Source organism: Daldinia loculata (genome assembly GCF_022478755.1).
Source record: "Daldinia loculata strain CBS 113971 unplaced genomic scaffold F4817scaffold_20, whole genome shotgun sequence".
NCBI lineage: Eukaryota > Fungi > Ascomycota > Sordariomycetes > Xylariales > Hypoxylaceae > Daldinia > Daldinia loculata.
This window is the reverse complement of record NW_026054874.1, coordinates 93,172-107,400: the sequence shown is the minus strand read 5'-3', so window position 1 is coordinate 107,400 and position 14,229 is coordinate 93,172. Positions and strand designations below refer to the sequence as shown.

General features: G+C 41.2%; 4 protein-coding genes and 1 non-coding gene across 5 annotated transcripts; 2 read left to right on the top strand and 3 right to left on the bottom strand.

Annotated features, from left to right (window-relative positions):
* Nucleotides 1-953: 953 nt before the first annotated feature.
* Nucleotides 954-2,334, bottom strand: F4817DRAFT_87750 (pyridoxamine 5'-phosphate oxidase). Its single transcript, XM_049308000.1, has 4 exons — nucleotides 2,224-2,334; nucleotides 2,127-2,153; nucleotides 1,816-2,060; nucleotides 954-1,751 (listed from the first exon to the last, which is right to left on the bottom strand). Exons 3-4 carry the CDS (start codon nucleotides 1,895-1,897, stop codon nucleotides 1,036-1,038), a joined length of 798 nt encoding a protein of 265 aa, XP_049159687.1. The 5' UTR covers nucleotides 1,898-2,060; nucleotides 2,127-2,153; nucleotides 2,224-2,334; the 3' UTR covers nucleotides 954-1,035.
* F4817DRAFT_t81 lies at nucleotides 2,327-2,398 on the bottom strand. Its single transcript has one exon. It is a non-coding gene; the product is annotated as a tRNA-Gln (tRNA).
* Nucleotides 2,399-2,788: 390 nt separating this feature from the next.
* On the top strand, nucleotides 2,789-3,843 carry F4817DRAFT_315195 (deoxyhypusine hydroxylase; the record flags this gene model as incomplete). The annotated part of the gene is made up of 2 exons (XM_049300505.1): nucleotides 2,789-3,261; nucleotides 3,333-3,843. The coding sequence occupies 2 exons, from the start codon at nucleotides 2,789-2,791 to the stop codon at nucleotides 3,841-3,843; spliced, it is 984 nt and encodes a 327-aa protein (XP_049159686.1).
* F4817DRAFT_87732 (uncharacterized protein) lies at nucleotides 3,816-4,643 on the bottom strand. Its single transcript, XM_049307999.1, has 3 exons — nucleotides 4,389-4,643; nucleotides 4,065-4,296; nucleotides 3,816-4,005 (listed from the first exon to the last, which is right to left on the bottom strand). The coding sequence occupies exons 1-3, from the start codon at nucleotides 4,501-4,503 to the stop codon at nucleotides 3,987-3,989; spliced, it is 366 nt and encodes a 121-aa protein (XP_049159685.1). The 5' UTR covers nucleotides 4,504-4,643; the 3' UTR covers nucleotides 3,816-3,986.
* A 2,843-nt stretch (nucleotides 4,644-7,486) lies between these two features.
* Nucleotides 7,487-14,124, top strand: F4817DRAFT_335435 (putative SCC2 protein). Its single transcript, XM_049303021.1, has 3 exons — nucleotides 7,487-8,103; nucleotides 8,222-8,402; nucleotides 8,485-14,124. The coding sequence occupies exons 1-3, from the start codon at nucleotides 7,932-7,934 to the stop codon at nucleotides 13,850-13,852; spliced, it is 5,721 nt and encodes a 1,906-aa protein (XP_049159684.1). The 5' UTR covers nucleotides 7,487-7,931; the 3' UTR covers nucleotides 13,853-14,124.
* Nucleotides 14,125-14,229: the final 105 nt, after the last annotated feature.

The window sequence follows — 14,229 nt, the reverse complement described above, 5'->3', positions numbered from 1 at the left end:
GCTCAGTCTATTGAAACCTAAGTAGCTACGTTGAGATCACGAGGACGCCACGGTATTTTGGCGCCACTTAATCTATTGCAGAATCTCGGAGCAGAATCTCGGAGCAGATGATCCCAAATCGCATGCATGTGAAGTATATGCAAGCAGGAGGAACATCTGCAGAGATTTAATTTCGTGCATATTCGGGATCGCTACTCGGTAGTGGAACCTATCAGATATGTCTTGGTGAATATAGGTGAAATGTGAGCAGAGTATAACATTGTATCAACAAGCTGTAGTTACCCATTCAAGAAACATCATCACATGTATTGCTCTTATCTCATCGACGAGTCTTTACCAAAGAGTCCAGTTACATACCTTAGGCACAGACCTTAGGTACATATGTAAGTATATTGCCCCCTTGTTACACTGGGACGGCTGGGTATAAGTAGAAGGCTTTTGGCTGCGTTTTGGCGTATAATCGTTGTATTCTTCGGATACTTACGTATATCTAAGCTTTTTAGCTCAGCATAAGAATATCGATCCAGCACTGCGATGGCGATCGCCGCACAGTTGATGATTATCCATGATGTAATTTCGTCTCCGCTGACATAACAGCCCTTCACAGATATTTTGATATCCCCAACCTAAACATCGAATCGGTGAAGAATGCGGCTCTACCCAGCATGAATCCAGAACCGCCTAGGACCCGCTGGCAATCCTGAAAATTTCACGAGATCGGTGATGAGTGGTCGTCCTGTAAGTCCCAAACACGGGAGAAATGCAGTGCTGGCTGGGATTTGTAAGAGGAACTACAACAAAGAGAACTTACCAGGACGGCCAGCCAATCTGCGGGTTCAGAATAAATTGACACCCGGAGCCATATCGTAAACGGGAGTTGCTCCGTCCTAGCGATGTTGTCCAATTGGGTTATTATGTTTGAGGCGTGAGATCAATTGGTAAAGTTTTAAGTATTTGTACGTGAGGGTAATCGTAAAGTGGCAATAGGAACGACAGTTCAGCCCGTCAAGTACGCTTGATATGGACCAATGATATTTATGGGCTAAGTCTCTCAAGAGACCATTCCTCAACACCTTCTTCCGTAGATATCTTATCGTAAGCAAACCGATCATGCAGGCGATTCTGTCGACCTTGCCAAAACTCCACGTATTCGGGGATTATTCTCAAGCCACCCCAGAAGTCCGGAACCGGGATGCTTTCCTCTCCTTCAAACCGCTTCTCAGTCTCATTGACCCACTCGTCGAGTATCTTTCGCCCATCATCTTCCTCCTCGCCCTGCTCACCCCTAGTCGGTTTTAGGACCTGACTCTGACGACTTGACCAAGCACCGATACGGCTGCCACGAACTCTCGTATCAAAATATTTCTGGCTCTCTTCGCGGGTGAGCCTGTTTGCCCTCCCCTCCACTCTCACCTGTCGCTCAAGGTCTTCCCACCAGAAGGTGAGGCTTGCCCATGGGTTTGTAGCAAGATCCTGGGCCTTTTTGCTCGTACCAAAGTTACTATAGATAACAAATCCCTCAGCATCCAGTTCCTTTAGATAAACCACACGGGAAGATACACGGCCGGATGGCAGCGATGCAGTAGACAGACAGCAAGTCTCTGGATGAGCAACGCGACCGGACCGTTGGGCTGCGGCAAACCACTTGTGAAACTGACGAATAGGTGAGGTCGCATCAAGGTCTGAGCGAGTTAATACACCCCTTGTAAATTGTTCTGCTTGCCCATGAGCCTCTTTACCCGCGGGAGCGACTAATAACAATGTAAGCACGCAAACTTGTCCAAGTATTATTTCGGGTGAAGCGGCGCTACACACATATTAGTTTACTGTCCACACTTGCTGAATGTAAAGCCATCCTGTGCGTAGTTGTCAAAAATCGGGAGGAAACGAAGAGCATAGAGATGTAAGAATTAGGTAGGTTTTTAACGCTGAGGCAGACGTGAAATGTGTTTAATTATGGCAAGGGAGTCACGTTGTATACCTACCTAACCTACCTAGGTAGGTACACATTAGGTATCTCATATGAGAAGACTTGCCGTACGACAAGCTGCGGAGCTCGCCTGGCAGTTAATTTTAGCGCAGCTCCTGACTTTACTTTTTACTTGTACACAATAGCAGGTACGAACCTTATGTAGTACTCGTATTAAGTAATCCTATACCATATGTATCTTGTGACATACTTAAAAGGATTATTGAAGCAAGTGGTAAGTGCGAGCTATTTACCTTATAAACTATGCCTTCCTATATTATATTTTAGGGGGACGAAATATAAACTTAAAAAAAAAAGAAGTATGGCATGTTATACCATGATGACCAGGAAAAAGAAAGGTCTCCCTGGGAATCGAACCCAGATTGGCGGAATCAGAATCCGCAGTGCTAGCCATTACACCAGGAAACCTGGATGTTAAACGGTTGTCAGCCAAGTTTTATATACCAAGGTACCCATGCGTAGAAAAGAGTGCTTCAATTAGTATGGTGACTTCAACGATCCGCTATGTACATGCATGTACATAGTGTACTTAGGTACATACCTAACCTAGATAGTGCGGAGAAGTTTTTTTTATAAAGATCTTGATAGAGGGGTTGCCTGCATTATCGTACATACCTAAGGTTAGGTAGTACAGCGCTAGGTTACTTGATAACAAAACTTTTGGTGCGAAGTCAATGCCCGAAATTTCCCTCCGCAACTTTCGGTCTTTTAATCGAACTTTATTTTCGTCATCTCTTCCTTATTGGGTTGAATCCTACGGGGTCTTACACTTCGGAAGTTCGTTAAATTTAATTCACCATGGCATCCGATACAGATACCCTAGCAACTATCGCGAGCCTTCGCGAATCTCTTTGCTCCGAAGCTACCCCACTACCCGTCCGATTCCGCGCCCTCTTCTCACTTAAGCACCTCGCACGGCACGAGACTGGTGACCGAGCCCTCAGAGCTATCGATGCTATTGCGGCTGCCTTCATATCCCCATCGGCGCTACTCAAACATGAGCTGGCTTACTGTTTAGGCCAGTCCGCTAACCTAGCAGCTGTCCCCCACCTTCAGAAAGTCCTAGCAGATCTGCAAGAAGACCCCATGTGCCGCCACGAAGCAGCGGAGGCCTTGGGTGCTCTTGGCGATGCTGGGAACTTGGAGATTCTGCGCAAGTATCGCGATCGTGAGGGAGAAGACGTTGCCGTTAAGGAGACCTGCGAGATTGCTATCGACCGAATCGAATGGGAGAATTCGGAACAACGAAAGGCGGAGAAGCTTCACCAGAGGTATGCATATCCATAGGCAGGGTAATTGACTATCTGTATGAGGGATATACATCCTAACTATCAGAAAACAGCGACTTCGCTTCTGTTGATCCAGCTCCTCCGATGCCCGACTCTACGCAGACTGTCCAAGAACTAGAGAAGAGCTTGATGGACACGAGCCAACCCCTCTTCCTCAGATATCGTGCCATGTTTGCACTCCGCGATCTTGCATCACCGCCAGACCTTCCGACAGCTGTTCCCGCCGTCCACGCCTTGGCCAAGGGATTCGCAGACCCGTCGGCCCTATTTCGCCACGAGATCGCGTTCGTCTTTGGCCAGCTCTCCCACCCGGCTTCGATCCCAGCCCTTACCGCAGCATTAAGCAACCTCAAGGAAGCTAGCATGGTGAGACACGAGGCGGCGGAGGCGCTTGGAAGCCTTGGCGAGGAAGAAGGCGTCGAAGAAACCCTGAAGCGATTCCTTCACGACGAGGAGAAAGTCGTGCGCGAGAGCATCATCGTTGCTCTAGACATGGCTGACCACGAGCAATCAAATCAAGCAGAGTACGCGCTCATCCCGGAGGCTCCAAAGGTAGTAGCATAGATGGTGGTTTAGAAACTGGCGTTACGTCTGGGTTGGCTGGAGGATACCAAAAAGGATACGCATGATTTGATTTTATAAGATTTGTTCTCGAGTTCGTCACCTCTATTTGAGAAATCTACTAGGTAGGCTCTACTAAGAGAATCTCAATTGTTGGTGTTCCATCTATTCCAGGAAGCCGATTAGCGGTATCCAATTTATTACCATGTAGGGGAACAACATACTTATGACCACAGTCGCAGGTGTAGAAGATAGTGCTACCCTCGTCAGCACTTCGTAGTTGTACTGCTGAATATTTGACTTCGGTACGTCCGCATTTTTCGCACGTTTCGTTGACGACGGCTTCCGTTTGAATTTTGTGTCGCTCGACCGATTGCACGATGGAGAGCTTTTGCCGAAGCACAGAAGGGAAATCCGAGGGTTTGCTTTGGGTGACGGTCGTCTTCGATGCCGTGTCTATTGACCATTACATTAGAAAATTACATCGACTAACTGGCATGGAAAAAAAATCAAGTAGGTATGCCGGCCATCTCGCAGCTATGACGAACCTCTGTTTTCGGCGCCGCAGCATTCGCAATGCAAGATATTTTTGACATTGCCTTTAGACACGGGGAGTAGGTTCCCGCAGTCGGTACAAAAAACTAGAGAGCCAATAGCAGCCATTGTCAAGTTAGACGAGCCGTCGACTGTTTCCAATGAGGTCGTGGTGGTGTTGCAAGTAAGAAATTGGATTGGATTTCCAATGTAGGAGGTATTCTTGTAAGAAAAATTGTATTAAAACTGTACATAATAATTCACTGCAGCTCTATGCCGAGAAATCTAGGTTAAGATTGTTTGCACTAGTTATCGATAAGATAATAAACTATGGTTCGGCCTTATGCTCAATTGCCCGACATATGTACCGCATCTACTAAGAAACAATTGATTCTAGGGCACGGACCACGTACTATATTTGGTATGACCTAAACTATATACGGCCGTAGCTTTTTTAGTGAATATTACGAAAATCTCACGAAAAAAATCAGCTTTTTATAAGGATTATTGTAAATAATGTAAAATAATGTAAAATATTTTAATTTATTTATTAAAAATAAAATTAATTTTTATTATTATTATTATTATACGTTAAAACAAAAAACGAAAGTTTATTACCCGGGATAATTATATATTATTAAAACAAATTTTTTAAATTTACCGTATTTACTTTTATTAACGAAAACTTAAAGTTATTTTATTTTTAAAAAATTATCGTATATTATTAAAAAATAATAAAACAAAAAAATATATATATTTAAAACGTTTATTAAATAATATATTTATTATTAAAAAAGGCTTTAAACGATTATATTTAATTAAAGTTTAAAAGTATTTTTTAATAAAAAATTCGCAATTTATATTAAATTGGTGGAATAAAAAATACAAATTATTTAAAAATAAAAAACTTATAATTAAAAAATATTTATTATAATGGCTTTTATTAAAAAATTAATTATAAGTTTAATTTATAATTGTTTATAAAACTTATAAAATAATTATATAACATTAATTTTAAAGGAAATTTTAAATGTTATTTTAAAATTTATACTTTTAATACCTTTAAATCTTTGTTTTTTTAAACGGTTAATTTATAACTTTTTTTCGAAAATATTAAATTATAAAACATTAAATTACTTACATAGTTTTTAAACTTTTTAATAAAATAATAAAATATATAAATAATTTTTTTTAATATATTTAAAAAATTTCTCGTAAAATAAATTTTATTAGTATAATTTTATTTAACAACCTTATTATTAACTTTATTTTTTGTTAATTTTTTTTCGAATTAATCTTTAATATAAACGAAACCTTTTTTACCATTTAAATTTTTCAAAAAATATATATATAATTTAAAGGGAATTAAATCAATAATTGGAAAAATAAATAAAAATAGTTAAAATAAAAAATAAATTACTTTAATATTATATATTTTTATAAACGGGTTAATGCTTTTACGCTTTAAAATTATCTTTTATAATAAAAATATTGTTAAAAAAAAAAAGTAACAGTTTTATTATTTAAACGTTATTATTAAATTTAATAATATAACGTATAATAATAAAACTTTATTTATATAATAAATTAATAAAAAGTTATTTTTATATATTAATAATAAAAAGGTTTTATTAATTATAAATATAATTATATTTTATAAAACCAAGGATTTAAAATTAAAATTAAAAAATAATAATATTATTATAATAATAATTTTATTAAAGTTAATTTTTTATTTTTAACCTTTTAACATTGTTATTAATAAACTTTTTAAAAAAGTTTTTTAAAAAAAAATAAAGTTATATTTAAATAAATTAAAAATTATTAATAAGTTTTTTAAAAAATAAACTTTTACGGATAAAAGAATTATGGTTATTTATATTGTTAAAAAGTTATAAAAACGTTTTAAATAATTTTATAATAAAGCTTTAATTAAAAACTTTTTTATTTATACCGGGATAATTATTTATTTATTTAAAAATAAAAATAATTTAATTTACATTAAAAAAATTAATTTATTTTTATTATATTTTAATAATTAATCCGTTTTTTATTTAATTAAAAACTTTTAATATAACGTAATATTAAATAAATTAAATAATATTAAAATATTGGTTATTATTAAAGAAGTTTTAACGTTATTGCATAATTTATATTATTTTTTAAAAAAGGTTATATTGGTAAAATTTTACCGTTAACGTTAATTTAAAATTAATGGAAATAAAACCGAATTAATTAAACGTTTAAAAAAATGGGATAAAAAATATTTCTTTTAAAAGATTTTTATGGAGTAAAAAACGGTTATAATTAATTTAAATAAAAATTTAAATGCGTTTAAAATAATAAATTTAAATTTATTAAAACTTTTTTCTTTTTAAACTTTTAAATTCTCAAAAAATTAAGTGAAATTTTAATTTTAAAAAAATATTTTATAACAATTTTTTTAAATTTAACAAATTTTAAAAAGTTATTTAATATATTAAATGCTTTAATTTTTGATTTTTATTTTTTATATATTTTATTTATATATAATTTTTATTTATTTTCGTAAATTTTTTTTTGGTTATTATATATACGTTTAATTATTAATTAAACGCGTTTTTTAATTTATAAATATAACTTAACGTAATAACGCATTTTTTTTATAATTTAATTATAATAAATCTTTTAAAAATCGTTTATAAATATTTTTAAATTTAAATATAAAAAAAAAATATATAATATCGTAATATGTATATGTTATAAAAATAAAAATGATTAAATTTTAAAATTAACTTTAAAATGTTTAAAAAAAATTAATTTAAATTAATATATTAATATTTAAATTTTTAATAAATAAAAAATTTTATATAATACGTTAATAATTACCATTAACATAATTAATAAATTATTTTAATTTTATTAAACGGATTATTTAAAATCGTTTCGTTAATTCAGTTAATTTTTTAAGTAATATTTTATAATTTTAAAATTACGAAAAAAATAAATGTTATACGATTAACTTATTTAAACACATACCACTAATCTGCCACTAACTTAATTAGTCCATGCCCTAGAATCAATTATTTCTTAATGGATGCGGTACATACTTCGTACATTAGATAGGTACTTAGGTACATAGGTAGGTACCTGAATGGAATGCGCGGGCGTGGTAAGGCGTGGCAGGTTCCCCGGTTTTGGGTACCTAATGTCCCGTCGCAGCCTTGAACCCGCTCTTCAAACCGATCAATCAAATTACCTAAAGCTTCCCCGAGTTACGCAAGGCTGCGCCATCAGGCTGTTCGTTCGCGTCCAGCTAACATTTTCAACATCCAATCCTCGCCGCTTCTTCTCATATTTACCTCCTAACCAACAATCCTCATCGTTATCGCGTCGACTTTCGAGATCGCAATTCAACTCGTTTCATGGTACTACGCATGGAACGACCTACACTTTTACCCTGTTCTTCACGGTAAAGACGACTGCAATGAGTTGATAGCATAACGGCTTTGACGCAGCGGGAAACCGAGTAGCTTGGCCGTAGTGGATAATACGAGTAAGGTGTTGGTAGAGCTACCATGGCGAACCCGTATCATGGCGACCAGAACGGCATGGTGCCTCATTTCGACCAACAAGCCTATCCGCAAGCCAGTCCCGATGTCCTCCAGCGACAGAATGGCTCGAAACCCTTCACGTTGAACGAGGCCCTTCCTTATACCCCATTCACCTCGGTCTTTCCTTTTGAACCAGGTGAGTCAGCCCCTAAAGTCGCTCCTTCCTTCTCTATTCTTGTAGTGTTTTGCGCGCACAAATTTCAAAGTTTTCTCCGCGTGACCTGAACCTAACAAGAACTTAAAATGTCGAAAAGATATTATCAGCAATCCTACTATCGGATCCGGTCCTTTCGCACCGTCGCTTACCCGCCTAGTCTCGAGAGAAGATTATGATGCCTTGAATCAGGAAGCCGAGAATCCTGGCCATTCTAAACGTGTCGAGGGAAGCCTTGAGTTTGTGCAGAACCTTCTCAAGGCCGATAAGATCACGAAATTGTGAGTATTTTCATCACCATCTACTCGCAATGATGGCTTCCAAGCTACGCGTAGCTAGCCGTGCTAATTGATATTTTTACAGTCAATTTAAGACTGCGCCGAAAGCTACCTCTCTAGTCAAGCGATCGTCCCAAAGTCTTGCCGATGGCATGTCCCCCTTTGCGAAGATGGTTTATGATAATACGTCTATATCCTTCCACTGCTCTGCCACCGAAACCCCCAATATCTCAACACCCAATGGCCACAGTATGTCGCCACGGATCGCGAAGAAATCGCCCAAGGCGCGTAGACAAGAACCACCTAAGGTTGTTAAGCACAATCCTGCTACTTTAAATGCGCAGGCGGTTGCTCATAATAAATCTCGGATCGAGGTCCATCTTCCTACACGAAAGGAACTAGACGCAGCTGCGTCTATGTATACACCAACAAGACCGCCTGTTCCGTCTCCCTCCCCTGCAATGCCAGCTCAGTCCCAGACAGTTTCACTTGCGGATTTAGTGGTGACGCCAAAGATACCAGCTCTCTCGGGCTCGCAAGTCCCACGGATGGCTTCTCCATCAGTAACCAAAGTGAAATCCGAAACACCCCGGCCAACGCATGCCGCTCTGGAACCCCCCGAACCGCTGGGAATTTCTAGGCATTCATCTTATGTAACGGGTCAAAGCCTACCCAGCTCGTCATCAAGCTCCTCTAAACAGGGTAAAATTAGCATTGAAATACCCGCAGCGAGCTTCAATAAAAACGAATTTGCTGTGGTCCCTGATTCGCCTGATACCCCTGCGCACTTGTCAGCGAAAAGGAAGCACACTTCTCATGAAGAACTTGAAGACCCCCTTGGGGGTGAGCTCAACCAACGTGAACTCGCCAATGCTGCATTTGCAGATTTGCGTAGATGCTTCCAAGAGATATTTACCGCCGAGGATCACCTGTCAAATCAGTACGCATCACATTTAGTAATATTGACGAATGAGCAGGAACCTACTATGACGATAGCTGCACATGATAAAGCTCAAAGGCAGATAAATAGAGCCATTGACCTTGGGTGTTTCCGCCAGGCGCCCCTAGATGACCTTCTCCGAATCCAAAGTTTAAGCGAGGGCTCTTTGAAGCATGCCGATACGCTTGAATTCAAACTGGATGAGACATGGGGTGAAACCGATGTTGGCTTTTGGGTTCAGCAGCTTCATGATATCGAAATGGGCCTCAAAGCTGCCCGTACATCGTTCCGCATCATGTGTGGCGGTCGAGAGGAAAAGCAATTGTACTCCGAAGACTTGATTCAACAAGGCCTGAATCTATTTAGAAATGTCATAGAGGACATAATCATCCCTACGGCTGAGCTACGGAGCACCGGTCCGACTAGCAACTTATTTCGCCTCCTTACGATACATAAGAAAGCCATTAGTACTCTATTCACGACTTGCCAAAAGGTCTTTTCCCTAATGTCAGACCTAATAGCCAGCATTGACCTCTCCGAAACCGTCGTGCATACTCTTGAGTTCGTGGCATCGCGTCTCATTTTCGTCGAGAACGCGCATACGGAGAAGGATTCGGTCGTCGGTGTCCAAAAGTTTGACACGCTTCGTTTAGTGGCCATGAATGTTTTATCGCAGATATTCCTCATGAATCCCCCCCAGAGGGAAGGCATCTTCAATGAAATTTTGACGTCCCTTGAGAAGCTGCCTATCGGTAAGCAAAGTGCAAGGCAATTCAAGCTTTCAGAAGGAAAAAGTATCCAGCCTGTCTCGGCCCTGATCATGCGGCTAATCCAAGCAAGTGCCGGGAATGTGGATGATCGCAAAGAGAAGCTTCGCGGCCGGATGATGCAGACCATAGCAGAAGATGATGGGGATAGCGACCCCATCTCTTCCGCTGAAGGTATCAATGGCAAGGCTGAGACTACATATACGATCAAGACGGAAGCATCTGCAGCGGTTCAGCACTCGACAGCTATCCAGGAACTTCAGGCTCTCGCAAAACCTCTTACCGATGGCGCTTACCGCAATGCTACGTATGTCGTCAACTTCATTGTGAAACGGGCACTAAAGTCGACCAAGTCCGGAGATACCCCGTATCGAAATTTACTAGATCTATTTATAGAAGACTTTACTACATGTCTAGATTCCCCGGATTGGCCCGCGGCAGAGTTGTTGCTTCGGCTTACGATGTACATTATGTTCCAGCAGATGGATAGCGATAAAAATGCGGCGCCGGCAAGGAACATGGCATTAGAACTCCTTGGCGTTATGGCTGCGGCCGTAACAAAATTACGATCCCACGTCAGGAAGACTGCCTCCAATTTCGAAGGCAGTGACTCGGACGAACTCGGACGATGGCTTGCTGATCTGGCTCTAAATGTCCTGGAGGGTAACAAGTCGATGGAAAGAACAGTCAACTGGCTAGGGCCGTATCGCGTCGTCTTAGAATATCTGCAAGATCGTCTGAGCGACGACCCCTATCTTAAAGGAGCTATATCATATCTGATAACGGATTGGGGATCACAAGTCAGCCTTGGGTACGATTCTGCTGAAGGTGAAGATTCGGAGGAACGAGACCGTGAATTTGGGAGGATTGCATTTCGCCTCCGTAATATGATTGAGGATCCGAAATGGCTCTCTCGGGAGTACAGCTTCAAGTCCGTGGTCTCCAATCACGCAAAGCTCTCACACTCGATCATCTTGCTCAGATCGAGTTTCTGTGCGTCATTCAAAAATATCCTGAACATACTCATGGGATCCATGACTACAGATCAGGCAACCGTGCGCAGCCGTAGTCTCAAAAGTATTAATCACGTTCTTGAAACCGATCCTACTATACTTGACGGCGATAGCGCTTTCATCGAGCTCATTCTCCAATGCTCTAACGATTCTTCACCTCAAGTGCGCGACTCAGCCCTTGGTCTTATAGGAAAGTGTATGAGCATGCGCCCTAGGTTAGAGGAGAGGATGACACCAACGGTAATACAACGATTCCTCGATTCTGGGATTGGCGTGCGGAAGCGAGCAATGAAGCTGGCTAAGGACATCTACTTAGGGAACGACAGCAAGGCAGTTCGGAGCGCTATTGCGAATGGATTGTTACATCGTACGCAAGATCCAGACGAGGGTGTACGAGAGCTTGCCAGACAGATGATAGAAGAAGTTTGGATTTCGCCTTTCTATAAGGAGGACGACTCGGTAGCTTTCAAGCAGTCTCTCACCGAGCATGTCGCCCTCATGGTCCAGACTGTTAAACATGGAAATACCGCAGTCGTTCTCGATAAGCTCTTCCAGACGATACTATCACCCAACTCCAAATTCGTCGAAGCTAATGTCAGAGTTTGTACAAGGCTTGTTGCAAACTTGGTTGACCTTATTAACAATCCCGAATCGGATGATCCATCAATTCCATCTAGTAGAGACGCCTTCCAGGTTCTCATGATATTCGCAAAAGCGGACCCGAAACTGTTTACCTTTGAGCAGATCCGACAATTAGAGCCTCATATCGCTAGTGTTAGTACTAGTGAAGACCTCGCAGTTTCGAGAGCCGTTGTTGTCATATATCGCCGTGTACTACCACAGGTATCCAGCGTGCATTCGAAATTCCTTTCCGATGTTCGCAAGGTTCTTATGCCTGCTACCTCTAAAGTCACCAGAGCACTCCTTGACGACGTTGTAGCTTGTATATGGATCATCAGTGAACTTCTCCAGTCGTCCGAAAACCTCGCACGTCTAGTACTGTCATGCCTTAAAGGTATCCAACTAATAAATAAGAAGGGACCACTTGACAAAACGAAGATCAGACAGTTTGACCGATATTCTCTCATCGTTGGGATGATCGGTAAACATTGCAACCTAGATAGCCACGAGGACCGTTTCAAGTCCGATTCTAATTTGCCAAAGTGGAAAGGCTCCGTGTCGAAACTCATGGTAGACGTTCTCGTCCCTTTTGCAAACCCCTCGCAGCCAGCGGATGTGAGACGACCAGCATTAGATGCTATTGGGCTAATCTGCCAGACCAACCCTAGGAACTATGTTGCCGCTAATGTCTATACAACATTCCAGCAGGCCTTCGACGAGCATATCCCTGTTTTAGAGTCAATGGTTCTCCGATCTTTCAAGGAATTTCTCCTAATAGAGGAACAGCGGTCTGAGCAAGCGGCCTCATCGGCAGCTACCGGCAAGGAGTCCGTTAAGAAAGACTTGAAGGTTATGGGTAGTACTAGCTTTGATGATGTGGCGAGCGCGACCACACAGCGGTTCCTCAAGGACATTACTCGCATTACTCTATCGACCTACGATGACCACGCCTTCCTAGCTATGGAGGTATTGGCAAGTATCAATCGGCAAGGTTTAGTGCACCCGAAGGAGACTGGTGTCACCCTCATTACACTTGAGACTTGCCCAGTGCCTAAAATTTCAGAGCTCGCATACCACGAACACAGAGCGCTTCACGAAAAATACGAGAGCGTGCTTGAAAGGGAGTATGCAAAAGCCATACACTCAGCCTTCCAGTACCAACGTGATGTTGTCAAGGACCCGCGAGGTGCGACCAAGGATTCGTTTATGTCGAAACTCCATCTTCTCACCGAAGTGCTAAAGATCAGCAAATCCAAGAGTCGCGTTAAATTTCTTGAGAAGCTTGTTGGGCAAGTCGATTTTGATCCATCAAAGCTTCCCATAAATCAGGCATTGTCACCGCACGTCGAGTTCTCTCGCTTTATAGTTGAGAACATTGCTTTCTTCGAGTTTGTCACTGTCGGCGAGCTACAAGCTACAATTACTGCCATGGAGAAGATGGTAACCGTAATAGGATCTGGTATTGCCCAAGCTATCGAGTCCGAAATCTTCCAGGTACGCATGGACCAAGCCTCTATCTCCCAGGAACCCGTTAGTGGTGGGGAACAGCCGGCGGCCCCTGCGCCACCTCCTGTTGATCAACAGCGACTTTGCCAGTTAGCAGCTGGCTCGACTATCCTCCTTCTTCTTTGGGAGGTACGTACTCATCTACGCCGATTATACGGGCTGAGCTCCAACCGACGCGAGAATAATAAAGGGAAGAGTGCCCCAAAAGATCTTACTAAGACCCCAATCAAAGCCCAAGGGATTACCGGAGACAAAGTCTGGGATGACCTCTCCAGAATCATGTCTAGATTGGATACGCCGGAACGCATGATAGAGCAGTGCAAGGCGTTTGTGGAACTTCTAAACGTCGACAGCGAAGTCAAAGTTCCGGATGAAGAAGAAGAATATGACCTTGAGGGTGAGTCAATACTTACGGATGCCGAAGGTGACGAAGACGCTGTCGATGTTGATCCCCGCGGTCGAAAGAGAAAGGCAGGAGCCGCTCCTGGAGGACGAAAGAAGCGAATACGGTCCAATTCAAAGCCCAGGCCCCGAGGCCGGCCCAGAAAACAGAGTATGGAGGCAGTGGAGCCAGACTTAGGCGCCAACATGGAATGGATTCCATGAAGATCATCGACCCCGGAGTTTTCCGTGGTATAAACATAATTTTCAATTCTCCATTATACCCCCGTAATTATATTCACGGACAGCCATCCCCGTATACGCAAAGGGATAGAGGGTGGGAAGTGCTGCATTACCGCACAGCATGAAGGGTACATTTATGAGCATGAAAACCGGCGTTTAGAGAGCGAGAAAAGGGGGATATCCGATTCATGGTATCCATAATTTCTGAGGATTCTCTTTTCAAACGTGCTGTTGCCGAGCAAAGGAAAGGGGGGGGGGGGGGGGGGGGGGGGGTTGAAAAAAACCAGGGGGGGCAGTTGGGTTGTGGTTTGTTTTGTTTTAAAAAGATAAAAATGGAGGGGTTACTGTACAAAAAAGTG

What these genes read in the sequence shown, in the direction of transcription:
- F4817DRAFT_87750 (XM_049308000.1), bottom strand. Translation starts at nt 1,897, where the DNA reads ATGCTCTTCGTTTCCTCCCGATTTTTGACAACTACGCACAGGATGGCT. An exon ending in TGTGGACAGTAAACTAATAT is followed by an intron (nt 1,752 to 1,815) that starts GTGTGTAGCGCC and finishes CATTGTTATTAG; the next exon opens with TCGCTCCCGCGGGTAAAGAG.
- F4817DRAFT_87732 (XM_049307999.1), bottom strand. Translation starts at nt 4,503, where the DNA reads ATGGCTGCTATTGGCTCTCTAGTTTTTTGTACCGACTGCGGGAACCTA. An exon ending in CTGCGGCGCCGAAAACAGAG is followed by an intron (nt 4,297 to 4,388) that starts GTTCGTCATAGC and finishes AATGGTCAATAG; the next exon opens with ACACGGCATCGAAGACGACC.
- F4817DRAFT_335435 (XM_049303021.1), top strand. Translation starts at nt 7,932, where the DNA reads ATGGCGAACCCGTATCATGGCGACCAGAACGGCATGGTGCCTCATTTC. An exon ending in GGTCTTTCCTTTTGAACCAG is followed by an intron (nt 8,104 to 8,221) that starts GTGAGTCAGCCC and finishes AATGTCGAAAAG; the next exon opens with ATATTATCAGCAATCCTACT. An exon ending in GCCGATAAGATCACGAAATT is followed by an intron (nt 8,403 to 8,484) that starts GTGAGTATTTTC and finishes ATATTTTTACAG; the next exon opens with TCAATTTAAGACTGCGCCGA.